The sequence below is a fragment of the Oxyura jamaicensis genome, chromosome 1 (genome assembly GCF_011077185.1).
Source record: "Oxyura jamaicensis isolate SHBP4307 breed ruddy duck chromosome 1, BPBGC_Ojam_1.0, whole genome shotgun sequence".
Taxonomy (NCBI): domain Eukaryota; kingdom Metazoa; phylum Chordata; class Aves; order Anseriformes; family Anatidae; genus Oxyura; species Oxyura jamaicensis.
In genome coordinates, this window is record NC_048893.1 from 188,514,909 (window position 1) to 188,541,494 (window position 26,586).

At 39.0% G+C, this 26,586-nt stretch overlaps 1 protein-coding gene across 2 annotated transcripts in view; it reads left to right on the forward strand.

Annotated features, from left to right (window-relative positions):
* GUCY1A2 (guanylate cyclase 1 soluble subunit alpha 2) overlaps positions 1-26,586 on the forward strand; it is a 145,844-nt gene that overhangs the window by 54,893 nt on the left and 64,365 nt on the right. For both annotated transcript variants that reach the window (XR_004751236.1, XM_035327465.1), the window contains exon 5: positions 15,771-16,256. Coding sequence is in view for 1 of the 2 variants with exons in the window: in XM_035327465.1 (XP_035183356.1) it covers positions 15,771-16,256 (486 nt within the window). In the remaining variant the exon portion in view is untranslated. The remainder of the gene's footprint in view (positions 1-15,770; positions 16,257-26,586) is intronic.

The following is a 26,586-nucleotide window of genomic DNA, read 5'->3' on the forward strand; positions in this document are numbered from 1 at the left end:
CCTTGAACTGAATCTATTTGCTGGGACAATAGAAAACCCTCCCATTAAAAACTCTTAACAATATCTATTAACACATTAAACTCAGTAAGGTTTATATATACATATATATTTAAAAATAACCTTTAAGACTCAAAGGACAAACAACAATTGGAGGAAAAAAAAAAAAAACCTCCTGCAAAAAATAAAAAATAAAAAACAACCCAAAGATGTTGTAAGACACTGATAGACCTAGGAAGCACAAATGTAAAGCAATGCCACATAAAGAAGCACTTCAGCCAAAGACAGACATGGCAGCAGCTGAATGCATTTTATAAAAGTGGCTGCTGTTCAGAGTCATTCTTTAGAATTGAATCTGTCAAAAGAAAATAGAAAACTGCATAATAAACTTGTATCTAAAGTTTTCAAAATCCAAAGCAGAAACAGTTTCTGTATATTGCATTTGCAGGTTTTTCTGCAAGTGCAAGCCTTTAAAAGCTGAAACACCATCTGTAATCATGATCAGCATAGCAATATCCTATTCTGTGTTCTTGCATGAATATTTGGTCTAGTGTGAGGAACTAATGATGTGGAGTGGCAGAGACATATGCGCATCCTTTTTTTTTGTCCCCTTGACAGTTTAGTTCTTAATCCACTGTCTAGATTTATCCAGTCTAAGTTTATCATTTATGTAGATAAACTATTATTTTAACCCATGCTTATCTCATCTTGCATTTTTCTCACAATATCATTGATTCTGAAAGGGATGAAGAAAGTGAGGAAACAACTTTTTTTTTTTTTTTTTTTTCCATGGATTAAAGTAGCTCAGCTTTCAATTTGCACTGAGAATGCAAAGAGCATGGGCTAATCCCAGCTATTTTCAGGCTTTATGGGCAGGGACCTGCTGAGCCAGCCCCTAACAGCTACTCCTTAGGGGGGGGGCCTGTGTTGTTCTCACAGAGAGGTTGAGCCTTAGAAGCATAAAACAAAATTCTGTTTATAGATATTGCCAGAGTAAGTATGAAGTGCTGGAACTGAAATGACTCCTTTAATTCTTTGTTCAAGTTGAATTGATTTAATGAAATACAGAATATTTTTGAATCATAATTAATGACTGCATGAAGTATGATCCATTTCAGAGTGTAAAGGAACAAATAAAATTTAGCATAAAATTATGAACTTCATATTCAACAGGGAAAAAAACATAATATGGAATTTTTATTGTTTGAGGCAGCATCATCTTCTCTGTGTTTATATAGCACAGCAAACACCAGTCTAAAGCACCACTGTTTCTTAGGCACACTGAAGAGTTAAAAGTAAGAAACTTAATGGATTAAACCACATATTTACAAGAATCAAGGAAGGCATCATCCATGGATTTTGTTCAGAATTTCCATTCTCATACCAAAATTTACCAACACTAGCAGTTTAAGCTGGTTCTTGGCTGCTGGTATCAGCAAGAATCATTCTGGGGTGCTAAGTGAAACCATTTTCTCTGGGGATGCACATGAGGGTGGAGGTACTCTGCTGACTTGCCTGCCAATTTGGATTTCATTTTATCATGTTTGTGCCTGCATTTAAATCTGTTTTCAAAGGAGTATTTATGATTCTGTCATACCCCCATCTCAGGTGCTCTATGGCTTGGCCACATTAAAAAAAAAATAAAATAAAATAAAAAACAAACAAAAAAAACCACTCTCACTTTTCCTGCCTTTGAATTTTAGGATACTACATGTTCTTAGTAATCTCAGTTGATGAGATTCTTCTTTCCAGGTGATAAAACACTCAGCACCCTTTCCATGGAAATCTTTATGATTTAAACTGCATTTATGATTTTAGTAAGGTCACTGCATTTCCCCTTTTAAGGGATTTTTATTTGTTTATTTTAAGAATTAGAAGTAATAATACTTCCTTCTAAAATCTGGAGTTTTGATTTAAATTTTCTGTGTAGCAGATAGGAGACTGATGGAAACCTTGGAGACATTATCTGCTTTTCAGATCAGCTCTGTCTAGTAAAATGGGCATTAGTCCCACTTGTACTTAACAAAACTGTAATTTGGAGAGAGTAAATTAGTTGTTCAGAGCTATGAGGTGAGTAAGTAACATATCTAAGAGATTGTAGTATTATGTTCAGCTCTTTATTATTATTATTATTATTATTATTTTATTTTTTTTATCCTTTGGCTATATTCAGCTATTTTAGTACTTTTATGTAGTTTTCCTATTATACCAATCTGTAATTTATTCTTTCTCCAATGTTCCAGGTGTTTTAGTTTTCCATTTTATCCTCCATAAAAATTCTGTTTCTTCAATACTTCTTACTTTGATAAAATGATTTTTTAATTTTATGTTGACTGTTTTTCACCATAATTTCAGCAACAGTGCATATTTTTAGGAACTCAAAGGGTCCAATTTTCTGTGACTGCAGACAACTTTTTCATAAAATGATCAAGTGGCATTTAAAATCAGTTAGATTTTATTTTACCACCCATTTTCCTATTTGCAAGACTTTTCCAATACTTTATGCCCCTGACAGTCAGATATGTTTTCTAATTTCCTGTTTACATTTATTTGTTGTTAGCTTGCACGCATTTATTTTTGTGCAGAGAGTGTTGAAGGTACTCCTAACCCACAGTAATCTAGATCCTGATGGCTAGGGAACTCTCTTAGGAGATATGAAATATGAATGGCCATGCCGTAGGCAGAGGAAGATTTCATTAAGGTAAAATATTGTCAGATGAGAAATGAGACCAATGGGGATTTTTTTTTTTTTTTTTTTTTTTTTGTGTGTGTGTGTATGTGTGTATTCTGTTTAATTGTAGTTTATTCTTTACTGTTTTTATATCACAACTCATTAAGCCTGTGGAAAGCTCAAAGCTTTGAGAATGACATATTCAGAAGTTGAGTATCACTGCATGAGCTGGCCATTCTAGATGGTTTGCTTTAAGCATGTGACTGATTGTGTTGTTTCTTTGGCCGCTACTGCAGTGTTTTTTAAAAGCCACATTCCATACATAGATTCTTTTATTACTAGGAATTAGCTTAAAATTTTTTACCCTGACATTTAAGTCAGTGATATTCAGGGTAGTTCAAAAGCAAAGAAATTTGATTTGACCTGCTCTGTATAAAGGCTGAAAATCTCAGTTTGGATTTGAGGTGTAATTATCTACAGAATTTAAGGCTCGAAATATACCCACTTTAAAAAACAAAGAATAATCAAAATAAGCCTCTGTAATTAAAACTAATTCCATATTTACAGACTGAAGAACACATCTTTGATTTTGTATTGATTTTATAACAGTATGACTCTGCACATTTCAGAGTAATTACTCTGTTTTGCATAAAATGTACATAATACAAAGATCAAGCCTTTAATGTAGGTCTTACTACTGTGTCAGAAAATATTGCTGACTGAAAGTCACATAACTTTTGTTTTGATGTTTCCAAGGAAACACAGCTTGCTTCCACTGCTAGTTGGTTTCACCATGTGTGTAAGATCTGTATTTTTCTCATTGTGTACTCCTCTGGATTGCTTTAAAATTTCCTTCTGTGATGACTGCATATTTCACTCTGCATCTGCAACGTCTTTGCATTGAATTGAACCATGCTTTCATTCTAATCTTGATTCGCCTGTTTGTCGGGCACCGTGTGGTGCTGTCTTCCAGTCATAGTACATTGTAGCTGATTTTATATTTCAGTGTTTTTTATTTTATTTATTTATTTTCCCTACTAAATGCTTCCATCACTCAGGCTCTTTTGCTCCTACTTGCTTCTGCAAAATGGTTCCTATGGTGATACTGCTAATTATCTTTCTGCGTGCCTTGCATTGCCCTCTGTCATCTTTGCCTTCAGAAGATAAGGTGGTATCACAACATTCCATCCACAATTCTTTCCTAATGAGGCTAAACCAACTTTTTTTTTTTTTTGGAGCATTATTTGTGCATTTCATTTTTTACTTAAGAAGGGTCTTAATTAAATGGCAGTATGCATGAATTTTCAGTTCCTGTTCAGTTTCTGTTTTGCTGCCCATATTTCTTCACCTCTGTAGAACTTGGTTTGGTTACTGCTCTCTGCCTGCAGCATCTGACACCTCTGGCATAAGACGCACACTCTACAAGCAATGCTCTTAACTCTAAAATGTTTTTGAGGCTTTATTACAATTTGAGTAAATGCTTCATGTTTGTGAATAATGTACTCATTTATATTACTTTAGGGACCATAGTAAAAAGGTACAAGGATCAGCTACACGATGGCATGAATCAGGTTCATGAAAAGATATCCACAAGGCAGCTAGTATTGATTTGTAGGGCATACACAATGCCAACTTGACAATTCACCTGAATACTGCTACTCTTTGGGAAATGTCAAGTAACTTGGACAACTTGCACTGGGAATGATACCTCAGAATCACTGAAAGGTAAAAACATGATCTCCAGTGTAGGTTATGGTATGTCAGCTTGGTTTCTTCATGGTAAATTTTTATGATAATCATTCTTATACCTGACTTGGCTCCGAATGTAATGTTTCCATGAGTTTGTAATGCATTTTAGATGAGAGAATTCTTAATAAGAGAGAATTCTAATGCATTTAATTAGAGAATATTCCTCCAGCAGCATAATAGCATGACAGTTTTGTTTACCTATACATTTTCTTTTCATTCATTCTCTTTGAAGAATTCACTCATTCATTCTGTTTTTCAACTGTGCAGCACAGTTAACTTTTCAGTGAAAGTTCTGTCTTTTTTGAGAGGGATTTCCCTTTTTTTTTTTTTTTGGTATTTGTTGAAACTTTTAATATAGTAGGTAACTATATATATACTTGTATATATAGTCAATATATATAGTCATATATATATTGCACCGATGGGCTGGGGTCAACTGCATGAAGTTTAACAAGGCCAAGTGCCGGGTCCTGCACCTGGGGCGTAATAATCCCAAGCAGAGCTACAGGCTGGGAGATGAGTGGTTGGAAAGCTGCCAGGCGGAGAAGGACCTGGGAGTGATAGTGGACAGTCGGCTGAATATGAGCCAGCAGTGTGCTCAGGTGGCCAAGAAGGCCAACGGCATCCTGGCTTGTATCAGAAATAGTGTGACCAGCAGGGCTAGGGAGGTGATCGTCCCCCTGTACTCGGTTCTGGTGAGGCCGTACCTCGAGTACTGTGTTCAGTTTTGGGCCCCTCGCTACAAGAAGGACATCGAGGTGCTTGAGCGGGTCCAAAGAAGGGCGACGAAGCTGGTGAGGGGCCTGGAGAACAAGTCCTACGAGGAGCGGCTGAAGGAGCTGGGCTTATTCAGCCTGGAGAAGAGGAGGCTCAGGGGTGACCTTATCGCTCTCTACAGATACCTTAAAGGAGGCTGTAGAGAGGTGGGGGTTGGCCTGTTCTCCCACGTGCCTGGTGACAGGACGAGGGGGAATGGGCTAAAGTTGCGCCAGGGGAGTTTTAGGTCAGATGTTAGGAAGAGCTTCTTTACTGAAAGGGTTGTGAGGCATTGGAACAGGCTGCCCAGGGAGGTGGTGGAGTCACCATCCCTGGAAGTCTTCAAAAGACGTTTAGATGTAGAGCTTAGGGATATGGTTTAGTGGGGACTGTTAGTGTTAGGTTAGAGGTTGGACTCGATGATCTTGAGGTCTCTTCCAACCTAGAAATTCTGTGATTCTGTGTGATTCTGTGATACCAGAGTCAGCATAGGGAGATTCATGCAATTTATTGCCAAATGATAACAGACCAGAGCAGTGAGAACTAAAAGCAAACTAAAAACACCTTCCCACCATCCACCCTCTTCCACCTCCTCCCCTTGAGCAGCGCAGGAGAACAGGGAATGGGGGCTGCGGTCAGGCCCTGACGCTTCGTCTCCTTCACGGTCCCTCTCTGCCCCTGCTCCCCGTGGGGTCCCTCCCACGGGATGCCGTCCTTCCCCAGCTGAGCCTGCGGGGGCTGCCCACAGGCTGCAGCTCTTCAGGAACTGCTCCCACACGGCTCCATCTCACGGGGTCCATCCCCCAGGAGCAAACTGCTCCAGCACGGGTCCCCCACGGGCGGCAGCTCCCCCCAGACCCCTGCTCCTGCGTGGGCTCCTCTCCACGGGCTGCAGCTCCGGCCCGGGGCCTGCTCCTGCGGGGGCTCTCCATGGGCCACAGCCTCCTCCCAGCTGCTGTAGCACATCAGATTTTCCCTTCCTTCAATCTGCTCTCCCAGAGGCCCAACCAGCATCGCTTATTGCTCAGCTCTGGCCAGTGGCGGGTCCCTTTTGGAGCCGTCTGGAGCTGGCTCTGATCTGACCTGCTGGGCTCTGCTCACAGAGGCCACCTCCACATACCCCCTGCTACCAAAACCTCGCCACGCAAACCAAATATACAAGCTGCTCTAATCTTGTGGTGAAAACTGTAGGAACTAATCCTGGAAGTAACAATTCTCTGGCAAATGGAAGCCTTTCTATTGCCTTCAGAGTGCACTGGCACATTCCTCTATAATTGTGCTTGGTTGACATTGATAGTTATCACTAAAAACCTGTCTTTAAGAAACTTACAACTAACAGTTGTCAGTTATAAAGGCCTTTGCAGGCATAAGGTAATTTAAGTTTGATCACATGAATGCATGAAGCTTTTCCAGTTTCAACCAATTAGTCTTGGTGGTGTTACTTGTGTAAAGTCAAGAATTTTGTACTGTAAGTACAAAAAATGAATGGTGCGATTTGGTGTGTTTGCACAACATTTAGGAAAAAAAAAAAAAAAAAAAAAAAGAAAAGCCCAATTCAGAGTAGGGTCTCCAGCATACTTTCATCACCTTATTTTTTTTTTTTCCACTGATATGACTGTACACACTGCTGTATGGCAACTGTACCACTGAAAAAAATGAAGGCCTAGATGTATGGAACAGGATGAATTTTAAGCTGTAGAAAGGACTGATCCCCTCCTTAAGTTTCTTTCAGTCTATGCAACTGTTGTTGCATAGTTCAAATACGCTTAACTTTTTGTTAAATAATTCAAAATGAATTGAAAGGTCTTTTATTGTGGGTTTGAGTGATACAAACAGAAGATAAAAATAAAATGACATGTTTGTTTCAAAATCCCTTTGAAATGCAATCAAATTATTCTTATTTATTAATTTATATTCAACGTATATCATAAGAAGATTTCTCTGTGAGTGCTTTGACCTTTTGTAAAATTGTGTCAAGTGGAATGTACTGAGTATTTACCTTGCTCTGGGTGCTGCTCACTACACTATTCTGTGTGATAATTTGATAATTTCCAAAAAAAAAAAAAAAAAAAAAGAGACGGGGTTTCAAAGAAATAGTTGAGAAGACAATGGTACTTAATGATGATATGTTATCATCTATTCTGAAGTGGAATTTTTTGCTTTTAATTCAGCACATCCATAGAGCTGTCTGTTTAAAGGTAGATGTGCTAAGGAGCTGATGAACACAGTCAAAGCCAGAGGTGAGCCACAGCCTTGCCATGATGTGTGTAAAGTTTACCCCCATGGACACCCACCCAGGTGCTGGCCAGGCTGTGGAATCCAAAGCTCTTGGATTTGCTCCTGAGGCAGGAGCTGTGGAGTTTTCACATCATCTCCAGGAGTCAGAAGGTGAAACCATGGTTTCTGGCCAAGCAAAATATATTAATATGTTGCTTTGAGGCTTATAATTTTATGACAGATTTACCAGTTTTTCTTTTGACTAAGTACATTTTAAGAGTTACTCACAGAAGAAAACTTTGGAAGTCAGGGAATGACTATTATAAATGATAATCCATAAAGTTCTGTTACTATTCTTCAAATAGAAGTAGGAGAAGAAAAAAATACAAGAAAAGCATTGTATTAGAGACCATACTTATTAAATTGGCATAATTATTTCAGGTAAAATACTTGCAACAAGTATGATTTTTACCTCTGTGAATTTGGCAAACTGAACATGCATTTATATGTGTCATCTTCTACCTCACTGCCTCACGAGACTAACAGAGATGTTTGAACTGAAGAACCAACTTTTCAGAAAGCTTTAATGACTTTCTCAAATGTTCTCGTTTTCTCATTCTCCATGCCTTTTTAAAAATGGAAAGAAAAATGCAACAAAAATAACTCATTTTTTTCCCTCAGGAAAGACTTATTATACAAAGTATTTTAACATACGTTCATTGGAAACATAGTTTAATTCTATTCCACTTATCTTATTAAACATAGAGAGAATATTAAATATGAGAATTTTCCCTTACAATTTTGTTGGTTTGGCCATGTTCTAACCAAACTGTGATAGGGTCATTAGTACAGAAACCTGCATTTTGTTTTGGTTGAAATGCAAAATTAATACAAATGTGTGGTTTGAGGGTCTCCTGTTTGAAACGTGTTTATAGCTACCACAGTTGTCAGAGTTCCTGTTGAGAAGTAGGGCTTCTGGTTTTCTGAAGGCTTCTTAAAAGGTTTTTGGCTGACTTAGAGTTACATGAAAAAATTGTGAAATAACCCATAAGTTGGAGCCTCCTCAGAATCTACAGCTGCTCACAGCAGTTAATCCTTCTGTCTACTTTAAACTTTATGTCAAGAATATAAATATCACTGAGAAGTTGCATGGGGCTTCTCAAGTCCATAACTTCAGGAGCTGTGTGCTGGCCTAAGAACAGAATCTTTACAGTTTCTAAAACCATAATCCATGTAAAAGCCAGGCAAGCTCCACTGGGTTGCTAAGTGCATAAATCTGGTCAGAGGATTTGGAGAAGAATCTCACGCTAAACAAATGGGCATTTCCCAGAAAATTGTTTTCATTGCTCTGTTCCTGACCAATAGAAAGAGATTATTATTATTGTTATTATTATTGTTGCTGTTGTTATTATTGTTATTATTGTTATTATTATTTAACCCTGATGCTGTAAGTTTGTAGCCCTATCTTGTTGGAATAAGTTGGACAGAACTACATCTGCATTGCATATCCTGGCTTTTAATGAAGTAGCTGAGAGATGTGTTATTGATAATGTTATTGATACCTAAAAACCTGCTATGGTAATCCAAGTATGTGTGACCTAACAGCGGTTTTAAGGGATTAAGTAACGTTTCATACTTTACAGTTAAGTAAAGTTTTATACAAAGTACAACATTCATGCTGCCATTCTATATTTATGGAGTATCTAACACACATAAAATGTTAAATTTACTCCCTTTGGTTTGGGGACTGCTGCACATTACATAACACCCCAGGGACTTCTATAAATAACCCCAAATTTTTAACAGTCACTTTGCTGCTATGTGGAATCATGTTCTTTTGACAATGCATTGAGCTGGAAATCCAAGCTCATAAGCTCAGGGTTCTGCTTCAACAAGAACCTGAGAATCTCCTGGGTTGTGCTGAGCAAACTCTGCCTTGTTTATGTAGTTGCATTAAGCATCAACTGAAAAATATATATATTTTTTTCATTTCTGTGCAGATGATATATATTTTTCTTTGCCTTTTTTCAACAAAAGACAAGTGTATTGAAAGCTGGTATTTTGTCGTGATTCATTTATTGAATTTAGATGCTTTCTTTGTGCCTACAGATAAGATCCGGTTTTCATTTGAATCTGTTTTATTATTCCCATGAATCTTTCTCCACAGTTAGTTCTACTGCATGTTACTTTGACTTACCCCACTCTACAAGCAGAGCTGGAGTATTGAGGAGGTTTGACTTGAGGTAATGACTTTTCCTAGTTCAAATGGCTTTTGAATATTTCCAAGGAGGGAAACTCCACAACTACCCTGGGCAATCTCTTCCAGTGCTCCATCACCCACAAATTAAAGAAATGCTTCCTGATATTCAGAGGGAACCTCATGTGTGCCAGTTTGTGCCCCTTGCTTCTATTTTGTGACTGGGCACCATTGAAAAGAGCCTGACTCCATCCTCTTTGTACACTCCCTTCAGGTATTTATAGACATTGATAAGATCATGCCCTACCTGAGGCTTCTCTTCTCCAGGCTGAAGCATCCCTATTCTCTTGGCCAAACATTGAATCATAGAGTGTACCGAGATGGAAGTGACCAACAAAGAAGGGTCATAAGAGAGGTTCCACAATGTCTTCATCATCTTCGTGGTCCTCTGCTGGACACTGTCTGGTATGTCCATGTTTCTCTTGCACTGGGGAGCCCAGAACTGAACACAGTCCTCCAGGTGTGGCCTCACCAGGGCTAAGTAGAGGGGAAGGATCGTCTCTCTCAACCTTCTGGCAGCACTCCTTTTAATGCAGAACAGGATACCATTAGCCTTCTTTGCCACAAGGGTACATTGCTGGATCATGTTGAGCTTGGTGTCCCTCATGAACACCAAGTCCTTCTCTGTAAAGTTTTTCCCATTGGATGTGTAGAACAGTCTGTCTTCTTTGCATTAGCTCTTGTTTGAAGAATTTCATATCCCAATCCTGAGACTTTTCTTCTTTGGGGTAAAACATATATATATATATATATTTTTCATATTTTCTAGACATTTATTCAAATTCACTAGACTCCTCCAATTGATCCACCTCTTTATTTCTTTCTCTAAGTGTTGTACCAAACATGAACAGATTCATCCATCTGGGACCTGAGCACTGGTGGTCAGAGGAAGATTACTTCCTATGTTTTGCAAGTTATATTCTTGTTTATATAGTCCTGTATAATGTTTTCATTCTTAGTGACAGCATGACTTTTTGGCTTACATTCCTCTCTTCTACTCTGTAGACTCTGGGGCATCCTCTTAGGAACTGTTAGTCTGCATTTATTTTGCAATTGATAATTTCTTTCTTAGTTTATTCATTGCCCTTGTTTGGGATCCTGTTCTTAGCCCATTTCTCCAATTTAAGAGATTTTTTGAATTTCATTGTCTTCATTGTACTTGCAGCCATTCTTCTAGATGCGTCATCTGGAAACATGCCAAACAGTCATTATTTTCCTTTTGAGAAGTTACTGTCTGCCTTGTCCAGTGCTCACAAAATCTCCTAGGCCCCTAACTGCTTAAATACTTTGGAATATCTTGCTGTAAATGTCCACAAGACACTGTCATGTATCCGAGTGGGCATTCAAATAAGTGAACATGGCTGGTTTAGATTTTAGGTTAGCAGCTAATTAACCTTTCTAGAAGTTACCCTATACTTTCATCCTCAATATGAAGTAATGCTTTCTTTTTTTATGAGCTTGTGTTATTTTCTTTGTACCTTGAAATGTGTGATGGTGTCCAAACTTCTTTGTCATAAGTTGATTTTCCCCCAGTTCCCCCAATCCTCTAATAAATAATACGCCTTTTAAACAAGAAGGTGTGTTTATTGTCATTGATTTTGTTCATTGAATGAAGTCAAGCATGTGAGTGCAACTGTTTACAAAAGTGTGACACAGCACTCCGAGTTTCCTAACCCACTCCTAATAAAAAAAGAACCCTAAAAACAGAAAGCATTTATAACAACTGGGGAAGGATTATGTACTAATCAAAATCAGAGCAGAAGCTCCACTGAAATTTGTGAGAAGATTGCAAAGGCTGAAGAATACATGGGCCAGGCCTAAGAGCAAAGAAAATTAACTGCCTCATGTTCCATACTTAATCCTAGTGTGGTGTGAACCAAGAGCTTGCAGAGCTGGGATGGTATGTACCTGTTGAGGTAGCTGTTGGTGTACAGCACAGTAGGAGACTGTCTCCTGTTGTCAAACGGCAGCTTTAGAGTCTGCCAGTGTTCCCTGGATGGGTCTTTTTGGAGAGGAAGGCTGGAAGAGTCCTGGAGCATCATGGACTTTTCTGTGTGCTCCCTTTTCTTTGCAGTGCGTTTGCAGTGAGATTAAAACAGCAACAGTTTTATTATTATTATTATTATTATTATTTATTTATTTATTTATTTCCTGGAGCTACTTAGGATTTCACAGCAACATAATCCTGTAAAACATAGGATGCAATTACTCATTTCAAAATGTTCCCTGTTCCATGATACCACTAGATCAGAAAATGTCCTCTGAAAACAGTGGAATTATTCTCATTTTATTTAGTGAAAAGATAATTAAAGAGACAGGAATGCAATAAAATGTAGCAGTAATGAAATATAACAGACGACAGAAGTGTTTCAATCTTTCCCTGCTTACAAGAAGAATAGATGATGTAATCCTGTTTGCCTGTAGGCTTGTGGTCTGAGTGTAGAGCTTGGCAGCTCTGAGGAGCTTCCCAGACATGCAACTTGCTATGGCTAGCTTCAAGAAAACCGCATGTTCCATTTTGTTCAGTTATACTTCGAGATACAGAGAAGAGTTGAGACACTCCAAAGGAAAGAAAAGGAGATTCTGCTGGATCATAGCTGCAGTTCAAGGCACACTAGAATAGGTGGAATCATCTCTGAAACTTCTTTGGAAGGGAGAGGACTTTGCAAAGACTGAGCAGAAGGATGTAGTCATTGCTGTTCTCTGTTGCTGTGTTTTGTATGCGTGTCTTTCGCCAGGTAAGCTGGGACAACTTTTTTTTCTGCTTGTCCTCTTGAAGAGGTTAGCAGGCTAGTTTGGAAAAAGAAAAAGAAAAAAAAAATCAAGAATCGCTAAAATCATCAATCTGACATGCAAAGAATGATAGAAAGTATCAACAATTCCTGTTAAGCAGAGCAAATGATAAAAATCTTCAGAGGGTAAAGTCTAAATAGCATTGAACATTTGATGCTGTCCTGTTTCAGCTGAGATGGAGTTAATTTTCTCCATGGAGGCTGGTAAGGTCCTGTGTTCTGGATTTAGGAGAAAAATAATGTTGGTAACACACTGATGTTTAGCTGTTGCAGAACAGCACTCACACAGAGACAAGGACTGTTCAGCTTCTGGTGCTCCCCTGCCAGCGAGGTACCTGGGGGTGCACAAGGAGTTGGGAGGGGACACAGCCAGGAGGGGACACAGCCAGGGGCTGTCCCAAGAAATGGAACAATAAAACGGGGGGCTGGCTGGGGGGCAGCCACTGCTCTGGGACTAGCTCGGGATCACTCAGCAGGTAGTGAGAAATCACGTTATGCATCACTTGCTTTGTATATTCTTTATTATTATTATTATTATTATCATAACCCTTTCCTTTTCTGTCATATTAAACTATCTTTATCTCAACCCATGAGTTTTACCTTTTTCTTTTCCATTTCCCCATCCAACTGCGGCTGTGTGGTGCTTAGCTTTCTGCTGGGCTAAACTGCAGCAGACACTTTTAGGAAACTGAGCAGTTCCTTTGCAGACGTTTCTCAACATGCTGTAGAAACCCTCAACCCTGTTGAGGCAGGGGCTCAGCTCACTTGGGCAGAGGAACAGGCTATTATTAGTTAGGCATTTTACAGAATTGCCCTTGTCTTTCACTGCTTCTCACACAGAAGTCTCAAAATGTGTTATAGGGAGGTCGATATCATTGTTCCTGCTGTGCTGAAAGCACAAATAAGCACTCAGAGTTGATAATTTGCCTGGGGTTACCCAGAGGCAGAGCATAGGACTCCGGAGTGCCTGCTTACTGAGTTAGTCACTCGATCAGTGTTCCCGGGGAAGAAGCCACTCAGAGATGGTTGGCACAATATATTCACACAGATAGAGATCACATCAAAGAGTTTAACACCTAAAATTGACAAAAGAGAAGCAGGAGCACAGAGGGATGCATTAATTTTCTTCTAGTCTCACAGCAGGTTGTAAGGAGAAGCACAGCTCCAAGCCAGGTGCCTTGCCTGCTGACAGGCCAGGCAAGTCAGGGGCCGTGGTCACACTCTCGCCTCCTGAGCTGACAGCCTCTTTTCACCTGGAGGTGGAAGAGAGAAGTGATAATATGAGGTACATTTATTTTGTACACCAGTGATGTTCTGGACATAGAAAAAAAGAAAAACTCTCTGGAAAAGGCAAAAAACTAAGAAGAGACTATAGAAATTCCACACCATGTATTTAGTAATTTGCACTTCAGAGTTAAAACAATTTCACATGTCGTCCTTTGACATCATGAGGCTGCATGCATGAAGAAAGCATCCATTTCCCTTATGTGTTAAGCAGGAAGCTGTATGTTTTAAAAATTTAAAAGAACAATTAGTCTTGGAGTAGTAAATTTGCCTAGCTAGGTAGCTGATCAGCTTTCTCCCAGAGATTGCTCTCCCAGATCAGAGTTGAGGAAACAAGGCTTAGAAATGTAGATATTAGTATGTATGGGAATATAAATTTGGAAAATTGACAATTTTAATTTATTATATTTTCTTATATTTGCTGAGTTCCCAGGCTGACATCAGAAGTTGCATGTGCTGGGTTACTGGCAGGATCAGTTATGCTTCAATGGAAACAGAGGGACATGGGGACAGGATAGGCTTGTCCTCACATTGGCAGTAGGATCTGCAATAACAGCATATTACTTGATGTAGGAAATTCCTAATAGAAACAGGAGCTTCCCTACTTCTCCCCCAAACATGGAAGGTCCCACGCAGGAGTAGCTGTCAGCACAGCAGGAGCTTCCAGACCTCTGGATGCTTAAATCACATTGTTATTACAGACACCTCTGGGTTCTCTGCCTGAGGTTTTCTTATTTTGCTTGGGAGGATTATGGATGGAAGGAGGATTAAACGATATGTTGAATCCTGTGAGGATGAGAAAATGTCTGCATGAAGCATGAATGTGTGACTGGAGGAAATCTTTTTGTTTCAGGAAGGATTTTCTGGAATATAAAAGTACAGAATTAAGACATTGTGGTTCCTAACACTTATGAGAATTCTTTGCTTAGATGCGCAAGGTTTGTTTGTTGCATCTGTTTTGACTCTGAGATCCTTGGGTTAAAGACTGTGGTTTTTTAGGCCACCTAGTGCAGTATTGCCCTGCTCTTTGTGTACTCCTGGAACGAAAACATTAACAATGATTGTACTTCATGGCATAGCCTATGGGAGGCTGTGTTTACAAAGACGGCTACTTTATCCTATGCAATTATTTTCTGCTTAAGAAAAATATGTTCATCTTAGTTTTTTTTTTTTTTTTTTTTTTTTTTTTTAATAAAATAGTGAAAAATAGTGCTTTAACTGTTGTGTTGTCCTGGTGCAAGAGGTAACAAGCCAGGACTTCATTATCAGCCACTGGACATCATTCAGAAGTTGGGACACCTAACCATTTAACAGGCAAATGCAAAACTGGTAAAACAGTGCAATGGACCCCTTGATCTTTTCTGATACTCCTTTCCTACTGTTCCTCCTTCTGTTCTGCAAATACAAATTATACAGATCAGCAAGAAATCTGCAAACTCTAACAGAATGTCAACCTTCAAGTACTCTGCATATATGAGAAGGCAAATGGAAATAGGAGCACTGATGCACTTTTTCCGTGCCATTCATTATTTTATAGAATTCTTTCTCATGTCTGTTCTTATTTGACCACTCAATGGCATGGCCACATTTGAATTAGTAGCTATTTGCTGAAAAAGAAATACTTCACTATTTAGCTGGTCTGCTTTCAGATAGTTGTAGCTTCCTTTTCATTTTATGGTTTTATAATTTGATTTAATTAACAGAGAAGAAGCTACTCTGGAATTTGGATTTAAGACCAGGTACATTCTAGGAGCAAAACTTAGAAACATTATCTATACTGATTCTGAGGAATGTATGTCATTGTGATTGCTTTCATATTTAATTGGGCTGGAATAGAATCTGACATCTGATTTGGGAATATTTTTGTGTGAGTATAGGATATTTTATGACTCGCCTTGGTGGGTAGACTATGTGAGTCTCATTACTTGAATAGGTGGTATAAGAGGCTATAATTTTATCTGAAGAGTAAATAGTGGGAAGGTAGAATGGAGATCCACCTCTAAACTGGTTTTTACTTTTCTAAACTATTCTTATTTTTATTTTTCAGGTGATGGAAATTAAAGGACAAATGATTCATGTGCCAGAATCAAATTCAATTTTGTTTCTGGGGTCCCCCTGTGTAGACAAGTTGGATGAACTGATGGGCCGAGGCCTCCACCTTTCGGACATTCCTATCCATGATGCTACACGTGATGTCATACTGGTTGGGGAGCAAGCGAAGGCCCAGGATGGCTTGAAAAAACGAATGGATAAGCTTAAGGCAACACTAGAATGCACACACCAAGCCCTGGAAGAGGAGAAAAAGAAAACAGTAGATCTCCTTATTTCTATTTTCCCTGAAGAAGTGGCTCAGCAGTTGTGGCAGGGGCAGCAGGTTCAGGCCAGGAAATTTGATGATGTCACCATGCTCTTTTCGGACATTGTTGGCTTCACTGCCATCTGCGCGCAGTGCACACCCATGCAGGTCATCAGCATGTTGAACGAACTCTACACGCGGTTTGACCATCAGTGTGGATTCCTGGACATCTACAAGGTAACAGCTCAAGCCCTAAGTTAGCAAAATCTAATTTAAATTGAGCTAGAAAAACTTACCAGTAGCCACCTTCTTAAATTACAGACTTTGCCTATAAAAATGGGAAAGGCAATTATTTTTTTCACAGGAAAAAAATAAATTTGAAATATGTCCACTGAAGATCAAATACTTTGATGCTGAGATGTCATTGTGGTTCCCCCATGCAATTTATGCCATATTCCTGTTTTCTTACAGGGACATATACCTCCTGTGTCACAGTCTGGTTATATAGTCGGGTTTCCTTTAAGTGACTAAGGGTGACGAAGTCCATAGCGATGATCCTAGCTCAGAACGCATCTCCTGGAAGGCACTCAAATATTTTCTGTTTCAGCAGAAACCTGAATGTTTTCAGTTTTAGACACTTATATTTTTGATAAACCAATTTTATTAAATTACTTTTATTAATTTATTATTAATTTAATAATTTTCCATAAAATTAAAATTTCCATAAAGAACAAGGCATTCACTTAAAAAGAGGGTAATAAAGGATTTAACCTTCCAAAGAAAACAGGGAAGAAGACAGCTGTTGTCCGTTTTAGTGGTTTTACTCTGCAGGGCGGTTGAACAGTACCACAAATCTCATTCCCCATCCTAAAAGGAAGAGGAGGAGAAAATATGAGAGAAAGGGCTCAAGGGCCTACATAAGAACAGGGAGATCACTCAACAGGCAAAACACACTCAGCCTGCATCACAGGCAAAACACACTCAACATAGGGGTATTAATATAATTTATTGCCTTTGACCAGCAGACTAGAGCACTGAGCAACAAAAAACTAAAAACACCTTCACTCCTGCTTAGAAGCCAAATGTCATGCTAGAAGAGGGCTACAATGGAAGGTAGTGACCATAATTTGAAAATGTTTGTGGTGTTATAGCTGGAAAAGATTGGAAGTTTGATCTTGGTTTGTATTAATCTGCTCTTAAAGCACTGGTTCTCAAGCCAACTCTGAGAATGTGACTTTAGAGACTTCTGACCCACAGCTGAGAGCCATATCTAGTGACCCTGTTTCACATGCTGTATCTGGTACATGGGTGTAGTTAGTGTTTTCCCAGATGATTTATTTTAGTTAACTGTTTTGAGGCATTCAGGACATTTTTGTTAAAAACTGCAGTTGCGTAGCAATAGGAAATAAAGTATCTCATACTCTCTGACCTGTTTGGAAGGAAGGTTGTCTGAGTCCTGTGAGAACACTGTGAAGGAACATTTTTACATAACTCACAAATATTATGTCATTTAGACCATGTATTACTGCCTTTCACCTAGCTTTGTGCCACTTTGGATGAAAGATGTTACTGCACAGCAATATTGTCCTGACCAGTGAAATAATGCGGTGGCTGCTCAGATAGGCAAAGTAAGATTTGTGCATCCCAAAAAGGTACAAGTACTCCAAAAAAAAATTTGCACCCCATGTAATTCTATGAGAACAGGAATAAACAAGGCCTATTTTTCTATGGAAGGGTATCTAACACCCTTTCTCCACTGTTACTGCCTTAATACATCTAGTTCTTCCTCAGATCACTTCATCCCAGGTTTTCGTTCATCACCCTACTCCCCCATGCCCCTTGAGCATCCCTACAGCTCCTTCCCCCCCCCCCCTTGCACCACCCTGCTGAGTTTTGCTCCTCAGCCCCCCTCCCAGTGAGCAGGGTGGTGTATGCTGTGGTTGTTTTGGAGCTGTGTGTGCCTGCCCTGTTTGCTGATCACTGAGCCCAGGATGCCAATGAGATTGTGTTGCTGCTGGGCTCACACGACAGTCAGTACCACTGCTGGGAACACTGTTCTGAATCTCCCACATCCATCTAGGCATGGATCTTCTCTCAACCTGTGGGAACTCGGTCTTTGAAATCTCTACTTTTTTTTTTTTTTCTTACTTTTTTTTTTCCTTTTTCCTTTTAACTAGGAGTCTAAAGTTACGTGGGGTTGGGTGAAAGTGACTTAGTTAAGCATTACAGAAAGACAGAAAACCCATTTTTTTCAGATTATATTCTGGAAGCTAATTTTATTAATAAGAATGATCAACACCACAAATATAATTTTAGAAGTTATTGTCAAGCAGTGAATTTTAGATATGTAATCACCCGTGTTTGTACCCGCAGCCTGCCTCTAAGATATAATCCTGTAACTAGGCTACAGAAATTCATCATGTGACCTATATATACATCAAAACACAACAATTTTCAAATTTGCTTGTGTTGAAGCAACATGGAAAGAATAATTTGCAAAGATTATTTGGAGAGTACTTCTGAATACCAAATTTGTCATTTTGTAAACAGAAAATTAAGCAAAATTCATTAAATACATTCCACGCTGTAAATTATTCACCCAGCCTTACTGTTAAAGCATTTTGAATTCGGAACATCAGTGCTTCTAATTTTGGAGTCAGACAATGAAATTAATGAACATAATACTTTTCAATTGTCTCTTACTATTCATTCAGGAATATTTACAGAGAAGTATGACATGGAATGAAGAACAAAGATGCGTGTATTTAACAAGTAGAACATGGAGGGCAAGCATAATGATCTGTTGGTTGAAGAATAAGAAATGTTTGTTGAGGGCTGAAGGGGGATGAACCAGGCTTTGAAATACCTTGGAAATGAAAGTAAGTAGCTATAACTGATGAGACAGGGAAAGGGTATCCAGTGGATGGATGTGCAGGTATGAATGACACAGGCAAATGATGGGTTCTGAAAATAAACTTCACAGCAGAATTTTAAATGGATACTAGGGATGACAGATTAAATTCCTACAGGCTGAAGGAGAACATCACAGTGTTTGCAATGCATCGTGATACAAGCCTAGGTGACAGTTCTAGCAATTTGTGTTTTAGAGAGTGAAACTTTAGAAAGAATCTGCTTACATATATCTTTGATAAAAAGATGAATAGGGACACTCTTGGGGTAATCACAAAGGAGAGAGGATTCAAGAGAACTAAGAACTGGCAATGCCTTTGGGAACCTGTGCTGCTGACTATCTGAGCTAATCATGTTTGGCTTGGTACTGAGGAGTGGTAGGAAGGGACGCTGTCAAGTAAGGAGTGCAAATTATAGCAATGCAGTTGCAGATTTGAAGATGAGCTGCTTGGTAAGTCAGTGTCTGTGGATATGCAGATAGAAACATGGGCTCCAGGAGAAAAAGTAGTGAGAAAGATAAGATCTCAATAAGTATTGAAAGCAATTGCTTTGGGTACAGTATATACTGGTTGACTTGACTGTATCTTTGTTTTTTCCTGTTTTTCTCTGTATCTGAATTCCTGTCATTTGTGAGCCAAGAGCTGGGAAACAATGCTTCAGCTGAGCCACCTATTTATTAAAAAAAACTATTCAGATACCCTGCAGCCATGGCTAGCATTTAAAACTTATCCCTGCAGGCTGAGATCTTCCATGTTCAAGCTTCCTGCAGCCTGTTTCTCTCTCTAAATAATGTCTTTGATATAGGCTCATTTTAGTTACTTTTTTTTTTTTTTTTTTTTTTTTTTCCTGGGTAGGCCTGCTTTCTTAACTCTTTTCCCCTCTGTTACCTTCCTGAAACAACCCCCTTTTCTCTTTTTTGTCCTTTAACTGCTGAGTACAGTAAAGACAGCACATGCTGTGGCTGGTTTTTTTTTGTCATCGATTCATTGGTTGGGTGACTCCGTATGTTGGCTGGGTTTCTTGATCCTTTCTCTGGATGGTGGAACATTTGTTGTTGAAGGCATTTCTCCAAGGTGGATTTTCTCCTAACCCTGAACTTCACTTTCTGCTAAGTGATGAGTCCCACTTTTCATAAATGAGCACGGAGTTTTAAATGTTTTGGGCAATGAACTATTGTCGGCTGGCAAAATCTTTTTGCTGTGTATCTTCTGCTATATAACTGATTCTGTTGCATTTTCAACCAGCAGAAACCAGTATTCCTTTTTACTTAAAACAAAACAAACAAACAAACAAAAACAAAAACAAAAAGATATTTGAGTACTTTCCTACTTCCTTAACTATCCTTCTTGGTGTAAGGTATTTGTACACAGTCACATATAAGTCATTAAGCTTATTGTTGGTGCTATAATGACTAAAGAATACTGCAATGACAGGTATTCATGAGCTTCAGACTGTTCTGAAGTTTTACACACTTAAGATTCCATAAGTTAAAAAATATAATTTGCAAGTTTTCATGTAAAATTTATGGCCACTACTTTTGTCTTCTTTCCATCTCTTCCTCAGTTTTAACTTTGTGTGTTCAATGCAACTACTTGACTATGTTGGGAAGGATTCAAATTCTTTTAGCTTCAGCTAAGGTAGCCACAGAATGAAGATTGTATGAGATGCAATTAAAGCATATAAACCATACTGACACTCTTCTATGAACAATAGTATATACATAAAATGTTATAACTATTTAAAGATAAATGCAAGTTTGGGGATTACCGATGCAGCAAGTGTTGCTTCTTGTTAATTTAAAGTCACGTTAGATTGGATAATAGAAGAAAATCCCCATCACACAGAAACTCTCTCTCTGTGGTGTCACCCAGCCATGTAGAGATGCCCTTTAGCAGGCTGCTCTGTTCAGGTCCCACTATGGAGGGCTTCTGAACCTTCTTGCTTTCCTTGCTCTGAGCAGGCTATACCACTGACTTTCTCCAGCTATCTGCTTCTGCATGGAATTCTTTGCTGTCACACTGTGTCTCAGTCCATTATGGAGACAGACCAAAGCTGGGGTGCCTATATTTTGGGGGGAAATCAGAAGTGTTTTGGGGTTATATTTAAAAAACAAAACAAAACTCAAAAGGTTTCTTTCTGTGTGAAATTGGCATGCACATCTGTGTTATTATTACCAGAGAGCTCCAGGATACTTCAAGACTTCCTATTACTTTAAGCCTGTATTTGTTTTGCAGCCTTGTGGTTGATTTACACTTCTTGTTTTAGGGAGATGTACAAATGAGGTAAACAGATATGCAGGCTCCAGAAGAGTCATTCTTTACTTTATAAACATACAGATCTGCACAAAGTGCTAAAATATCTGTGCATGTTCCCCTGCTCTAGGCAATTAATCACCCAAGAATCCTCTTAAGAGTCCAGGACTTCTGCTTCTGTGTATGATTTCTTCAGGAATACTGTGGTAGTATATATTTCCTTCTCTCTATCTCTTTACTCCATCTTTCCAATTTTCTCTTACCCAAAAAGCCCTCATTCGTTTATGTATCCTGTTACATTTCTCTCAGACTGCCTGGGAGCCTTAGAGCTTAAGTCCAACTTGCTGGCTGTGGGAGTGCTTCCCATGTTCACAGTTTGTGTGTGAACACTGGCTACATCCTGACGTTTTGTTTGGGCAGGACCCAGAAGTTTATCCTCCTTTGGGGCTCCCTGCTCCATATTGAGAAGAAAGCCCAGTTACAGTGGCTAGAAAAGAACCATGTCCAGGAGTGTGCCCTGTTACAGCATGCAAGTCTCCCTGATGTTATGCTTTTTTTAAACCCACCATTAAGTCCTTTGTTTTCTTGTGTCACATTTATCAGCTGTCTAAATTTTAGTCCCTCTGAAGGACTGGAGAATTTCACTTTCCACCAGTCTAAGCTATTTCCATTTCAACAGTCCAGTATTGTCCCAAATCTAGAGGATACAATCCTGACAACTTAAGTCTGGCCATTCATATACTTCAGCCCTCCATGATGCAATGTTTTCATTCCTTCAAATAGTATTCGTAAGATGTACCCTAATTTCTGAAATGAATGTGGAAAATACTTAGGGAAGTTAGGAAAATATAGAAATTTCAAGACAGATAAATGAAGGCTCATGTAATCTTGATGAGGTTGCTGTTCGGCAGTAATTTTAATACTCGGGGTAGCTACAGCAATCCAAGACCCTTGTTACTGCTGGAAAGGCCTATCACATTAAACTGAAACGTGTGTCGTAAGTTATATGTGATTATTTTAATGGTTACTTATTTCATTAGACATTTCTTTACTTTGACATTGCAACTACCTCACATAAGGCAGAATGCCAACCAGATCATTTTTTACTAATTGTAAACATTCAATGTGATTTTTGCAGTTTCATCCTTGCCTACAAAAGAGAGAAATCATTTATGCACTTATGGGTTCCATGACTATTGTGTGCAAACCTGATGTTGGCATAATGTAAACTCTAATTCTTCTTGCATGTCTGTATTTTAACTAGTGAAAAAAAAAAGAACAAAAACCCACACCCAAATTTTAGAATACTAGATGTTGTCTACACAGAAAGAACCATTTGTCTGTTTTCCTTTCATAAAGAAAATAGCACTCTGTGAAGCAATGTGTATATAAAAGAATTCCTCCATATGCTGGATACCGTAAGATTTATGCTTAAGACTGCTAAGTAGGTGCTAGAGAAAGAAGTTTGAATAAAACTCTTGTAAAATGCTCATGAACTTGCCGGCATGTGGCATCATTAAACTCACTAAAAATAAAATGCCCTTAGGCCTGGTAAGAGCAATTGATTCATAATTAGACTCTTGGGAAAGGAGCTGGGATTTGTAGTAAGACACTTCTTTTTAAAATGAGCTTTACCAGATGAACTGAACTTCATAGACAGGCACTTGGAATCCACTTCTGCTGACCTGGGAGGGGTTTTCCATACACTGAAATATTCCCCAAAGCAGAATTCAACATCACAAAAGCAATGCAGAGTTACCTTGAAACTGATGCATGTTTCCATTGCTTAGGAGTTAATTTTGAAAAGTTGAAAGACGGAAGCCAAGAGAGCCAAACACTAAGATAGAAACTAAAGAAGATGATTCCTGAATGCTATTTTGAAAACATTTGTAGCCTTAAAAAAATGGGATTTTTCTTAAAGTATCCCAAAGATTTGGGGAAATCTATAAAAGATACTGTATCCAACATGTAGAATTCATTTCTGGAAAAACAAACAAACATACAAACAAACAAAAAACAGCCCAAAGTACTTTAAGGTAACAGATGTTTTCAAGCTTCACAATGTCATACAATTCAACTGTATTTCAAAGCTTTTCTGTGCAGTGGAAAATCATATAAAAAACTTGAAAATGCAAACAGACCTAAGCTTTGGTTTCTATTCACACACCAAGAAAACACATGCATTTTGGTTAATTTGGAAAAGGTCAGTATTCTATCTTTGTTATGTATGCAGATAGAGATGTAGGTCTAGAAGCTACCTCAGGATCACAGAATGTCTGAGATTGGAAGGGACTGCTGGAGATCTGGTGCCACCCCTGCCCAAACAGGGACACCCAGAGCAGGCTGCCCAGGACCACGTCCAGGCGGCTTTTGGAGATCCCCAAGGAGGAGACCCCACAGCCTCTCTGGGCAGCCTGTGCCAGGGCTCCGTCACCCGCCCAGCACAGAAGTGCTGCCTGGTGCTCAGAGGGAGCCTCCTGGATGCCCGGCTGTGCCCATGGCCTCCTGTCCTGGCACTGGGCACCACTGAGCAGAGCCTGGCTCTGTCCTCTCTGCACCCTCCCTTCAGGGATTTCGGGACAGGGATGAGATCCCCCTGAGCCTCCTCTTCTCCAGGCTGAGCAGCCCCAGCTCTCCCAGCCTCTCGTCACAGCAGAAATGCTGCAGTGCCTTCATTATCTTGGCTGCTGTGTGTTGGACTCTTTCCAGTATGCCCAGGTCTTTCTGGTACTGGATACAATACTTCAGGTATGGTATGCTGTGGGTTGCTCCAGGATCAAGCATACTTAGACTATGCTCAGTAGCAACCTTTCTGAACTGCATTCCAAAGAAAGAGCACACATACATCACCTCTCCATGAAATAACCTATCCAGTTTCTCTCCAGTCTCCAATGTCACTTTAACATTTATTTTCATGGGATTTATATTTTAGATTGACTTGTTCTTATTTTTCTACCATAGACAGCCCAAAATACTTCATCTCTTTCCTCCACCCTTGACTGATTTAATAACATCCTTGACCTGCATGCCAAAATATGCATGCCAAAATACAGGATTTTATTATTATTGTTATTATTTAGCTAAATGGGATCTTGCTGTTGCTGCTGACAGACCATATCTCAGCACTAGCAGCCAACACACTTGTGCAATCTCTTTCTTGTTACAGAGTACTTTTTGGGGGCAGGAACATGCACTCTGTAGTACACTTTGAAAGGCATGTGGTGCATGAGAAGGTAACAGGTCACCCAGGGTCTTCTGAGAGTCTGTGGTGAGTGCTGAGACTGCTGCCTTAATATAAAACTGGAATGGAGATCTTCCTTTTCATCAGTCTTTGTCCCATACCAGTTAAAAAGGTATTCCATTTGCAACAGAACTAGAAGTCATGGACAGGAATAATGAAATCCAAATGAAAAGTGTAGAACACCACAATGCCATATGCCATAGCCTTTCCCTAAGTTTCCAGATCTATAACTTAGGGCAGAAAACAGATGAAAGAAAAGCCCACTGGGAGAAACTGATGACTTCAAAGGTTTCTTATAGAGTCAAATACAAGAATTTCATCTTAAGAATGCATTTTGCAGTATTGCTTTAAATGGAATACATTTCAGCTTTCATAAAATAAATATGTCATTTTGAGGTACTGTGTAATTTAAACTTGCAGTTGGAATGAAATATGGATAAAGAGGATAATGAAAAATTTGGGAAGGCATAGGTCTGTACTGCAGTACTTGAGTACACTTCCCAGATTCCCATTCCAGGTGCATTCCCATCCTGAATCCTGGTCCCATGGGATGGAAACTGAGAAACAACTTCCTTAAATTCTCTCAGGAATGCAAACTAGTTGTGCAGGAAGCAAAGATGTGCTCCGGTAAGCCCAGACTGAGGAGTATGCAAGATGAAGAGACAGCCAGGGAAATACCTTGACTGTGCTCATTGAGAAATTATTTCCAGGTCTTCAAAAAAAAATTAAAAAGCTTGAAGTTCTTGATTGTGTTTGATTGTTTTGTTAGTGTAATCATAGGAATAACTTAAACTTCATATTTTCCAATAAGTTTTGTTCTGAGCCTAGATTTATCTTTGAGTGGAAAGGAGCCTGACATACAGAGCATATATAGGTTTTGCACTTGTTCATCTATATTTCTAGAGAATAGCCTTTTTCACTTGTTTATCTGTTTTTAGGGATCAGCTTTACTGAAGGACTCTTTGGTTCCCTAGCACTTGCCCTGTCCTACTTCTAAAATTCACCTGCCTCTTTGACCTTCCATGTTCAGTCTACCTTTCTGCCTCTTCCCATGGTTTTGTTAGAGCCTTCTCTTACATGTTCTGAGACAGAGAAGGTGAAGCTACACTATTTACAACAAAGAACTAGTCATCTAGACTATCCTCACAGTCAGCAGAGAAAAGTATGAATTTATAGGGTAAGCATGAATCTTTTTTAGTGTGAGATTCATCTTTTCCCAAAGAAGATGCTTAGCACAGGTCAGATGACTGCTAGAATCCCCAATTCTGTCCATGGGTTACAAGCTGAAGAGAGAGAGAATAACTGTCATTACATCATAGATGTCTCTGGTTAGGTGAGCCAAATCTCACCCACTTAGTCTTCACCTTATCAACTTATCTGCAGCCTATGTGCTTGAAATGTTGCTTCTTCCCTGTTAGTGCTATCTCCTTTTCATGTGATTTATTGTTATGTTTTTTAATCATGTTATCTTCCTTAATGTAGTGTCATATTTTTTAGTGCATGGAGTGTATTTTGATTGAGTAAAATGAAGTTTCACTGCATTTTAATTTCTCTCATGCAATCATCATCAACCCAAATTTATGTTTTTCCAGATTTCATTGCTTTATGTTATATTGACACTGGAGTAACTCCCTTTACCACTGAGCATTACTCTGTCTCTCAGTAGGGTCCCTTAGAATGTTTGACAGATTAGTTCAAAACTTGACTTTCCATGACTTTTACAAATAGAAATGATGGTCTTAGTGCAGAGAGGTAAGTACTGAATACTCCTGTTGAAACAATCAGTAACGTCTAGGATTGACTATAAGGGCAATGGAGTATTCAAGGGTCCTTAATGTTAATGCTGATTCTGTTCACTTTTAGCTAAGAAGAGAAATATAAATGGTATTTCATCAACCAAGGAAACTGAGGTGGTAATTTCACTGAGAGTCATTAGAGAAAGATACAGAAAGGCTGACATTCTGGCAGATGCTAATATGCTGGTTGATCACCAGGGAAACCAGCGTGTTGCAGCTCCAAACAATGCAACTCTGTGGCTCAGCTGAGCAGTAAAGTTATCTGTAATCAAATATGCAGATTTTTTTTTTTTTTCTTTTCTGGCAAAAGTCCTCTCCTCTCCTCTCCTCTCCTCTCCTCTCCTCTCCTCTCCTCTCCTCTCCTCTCC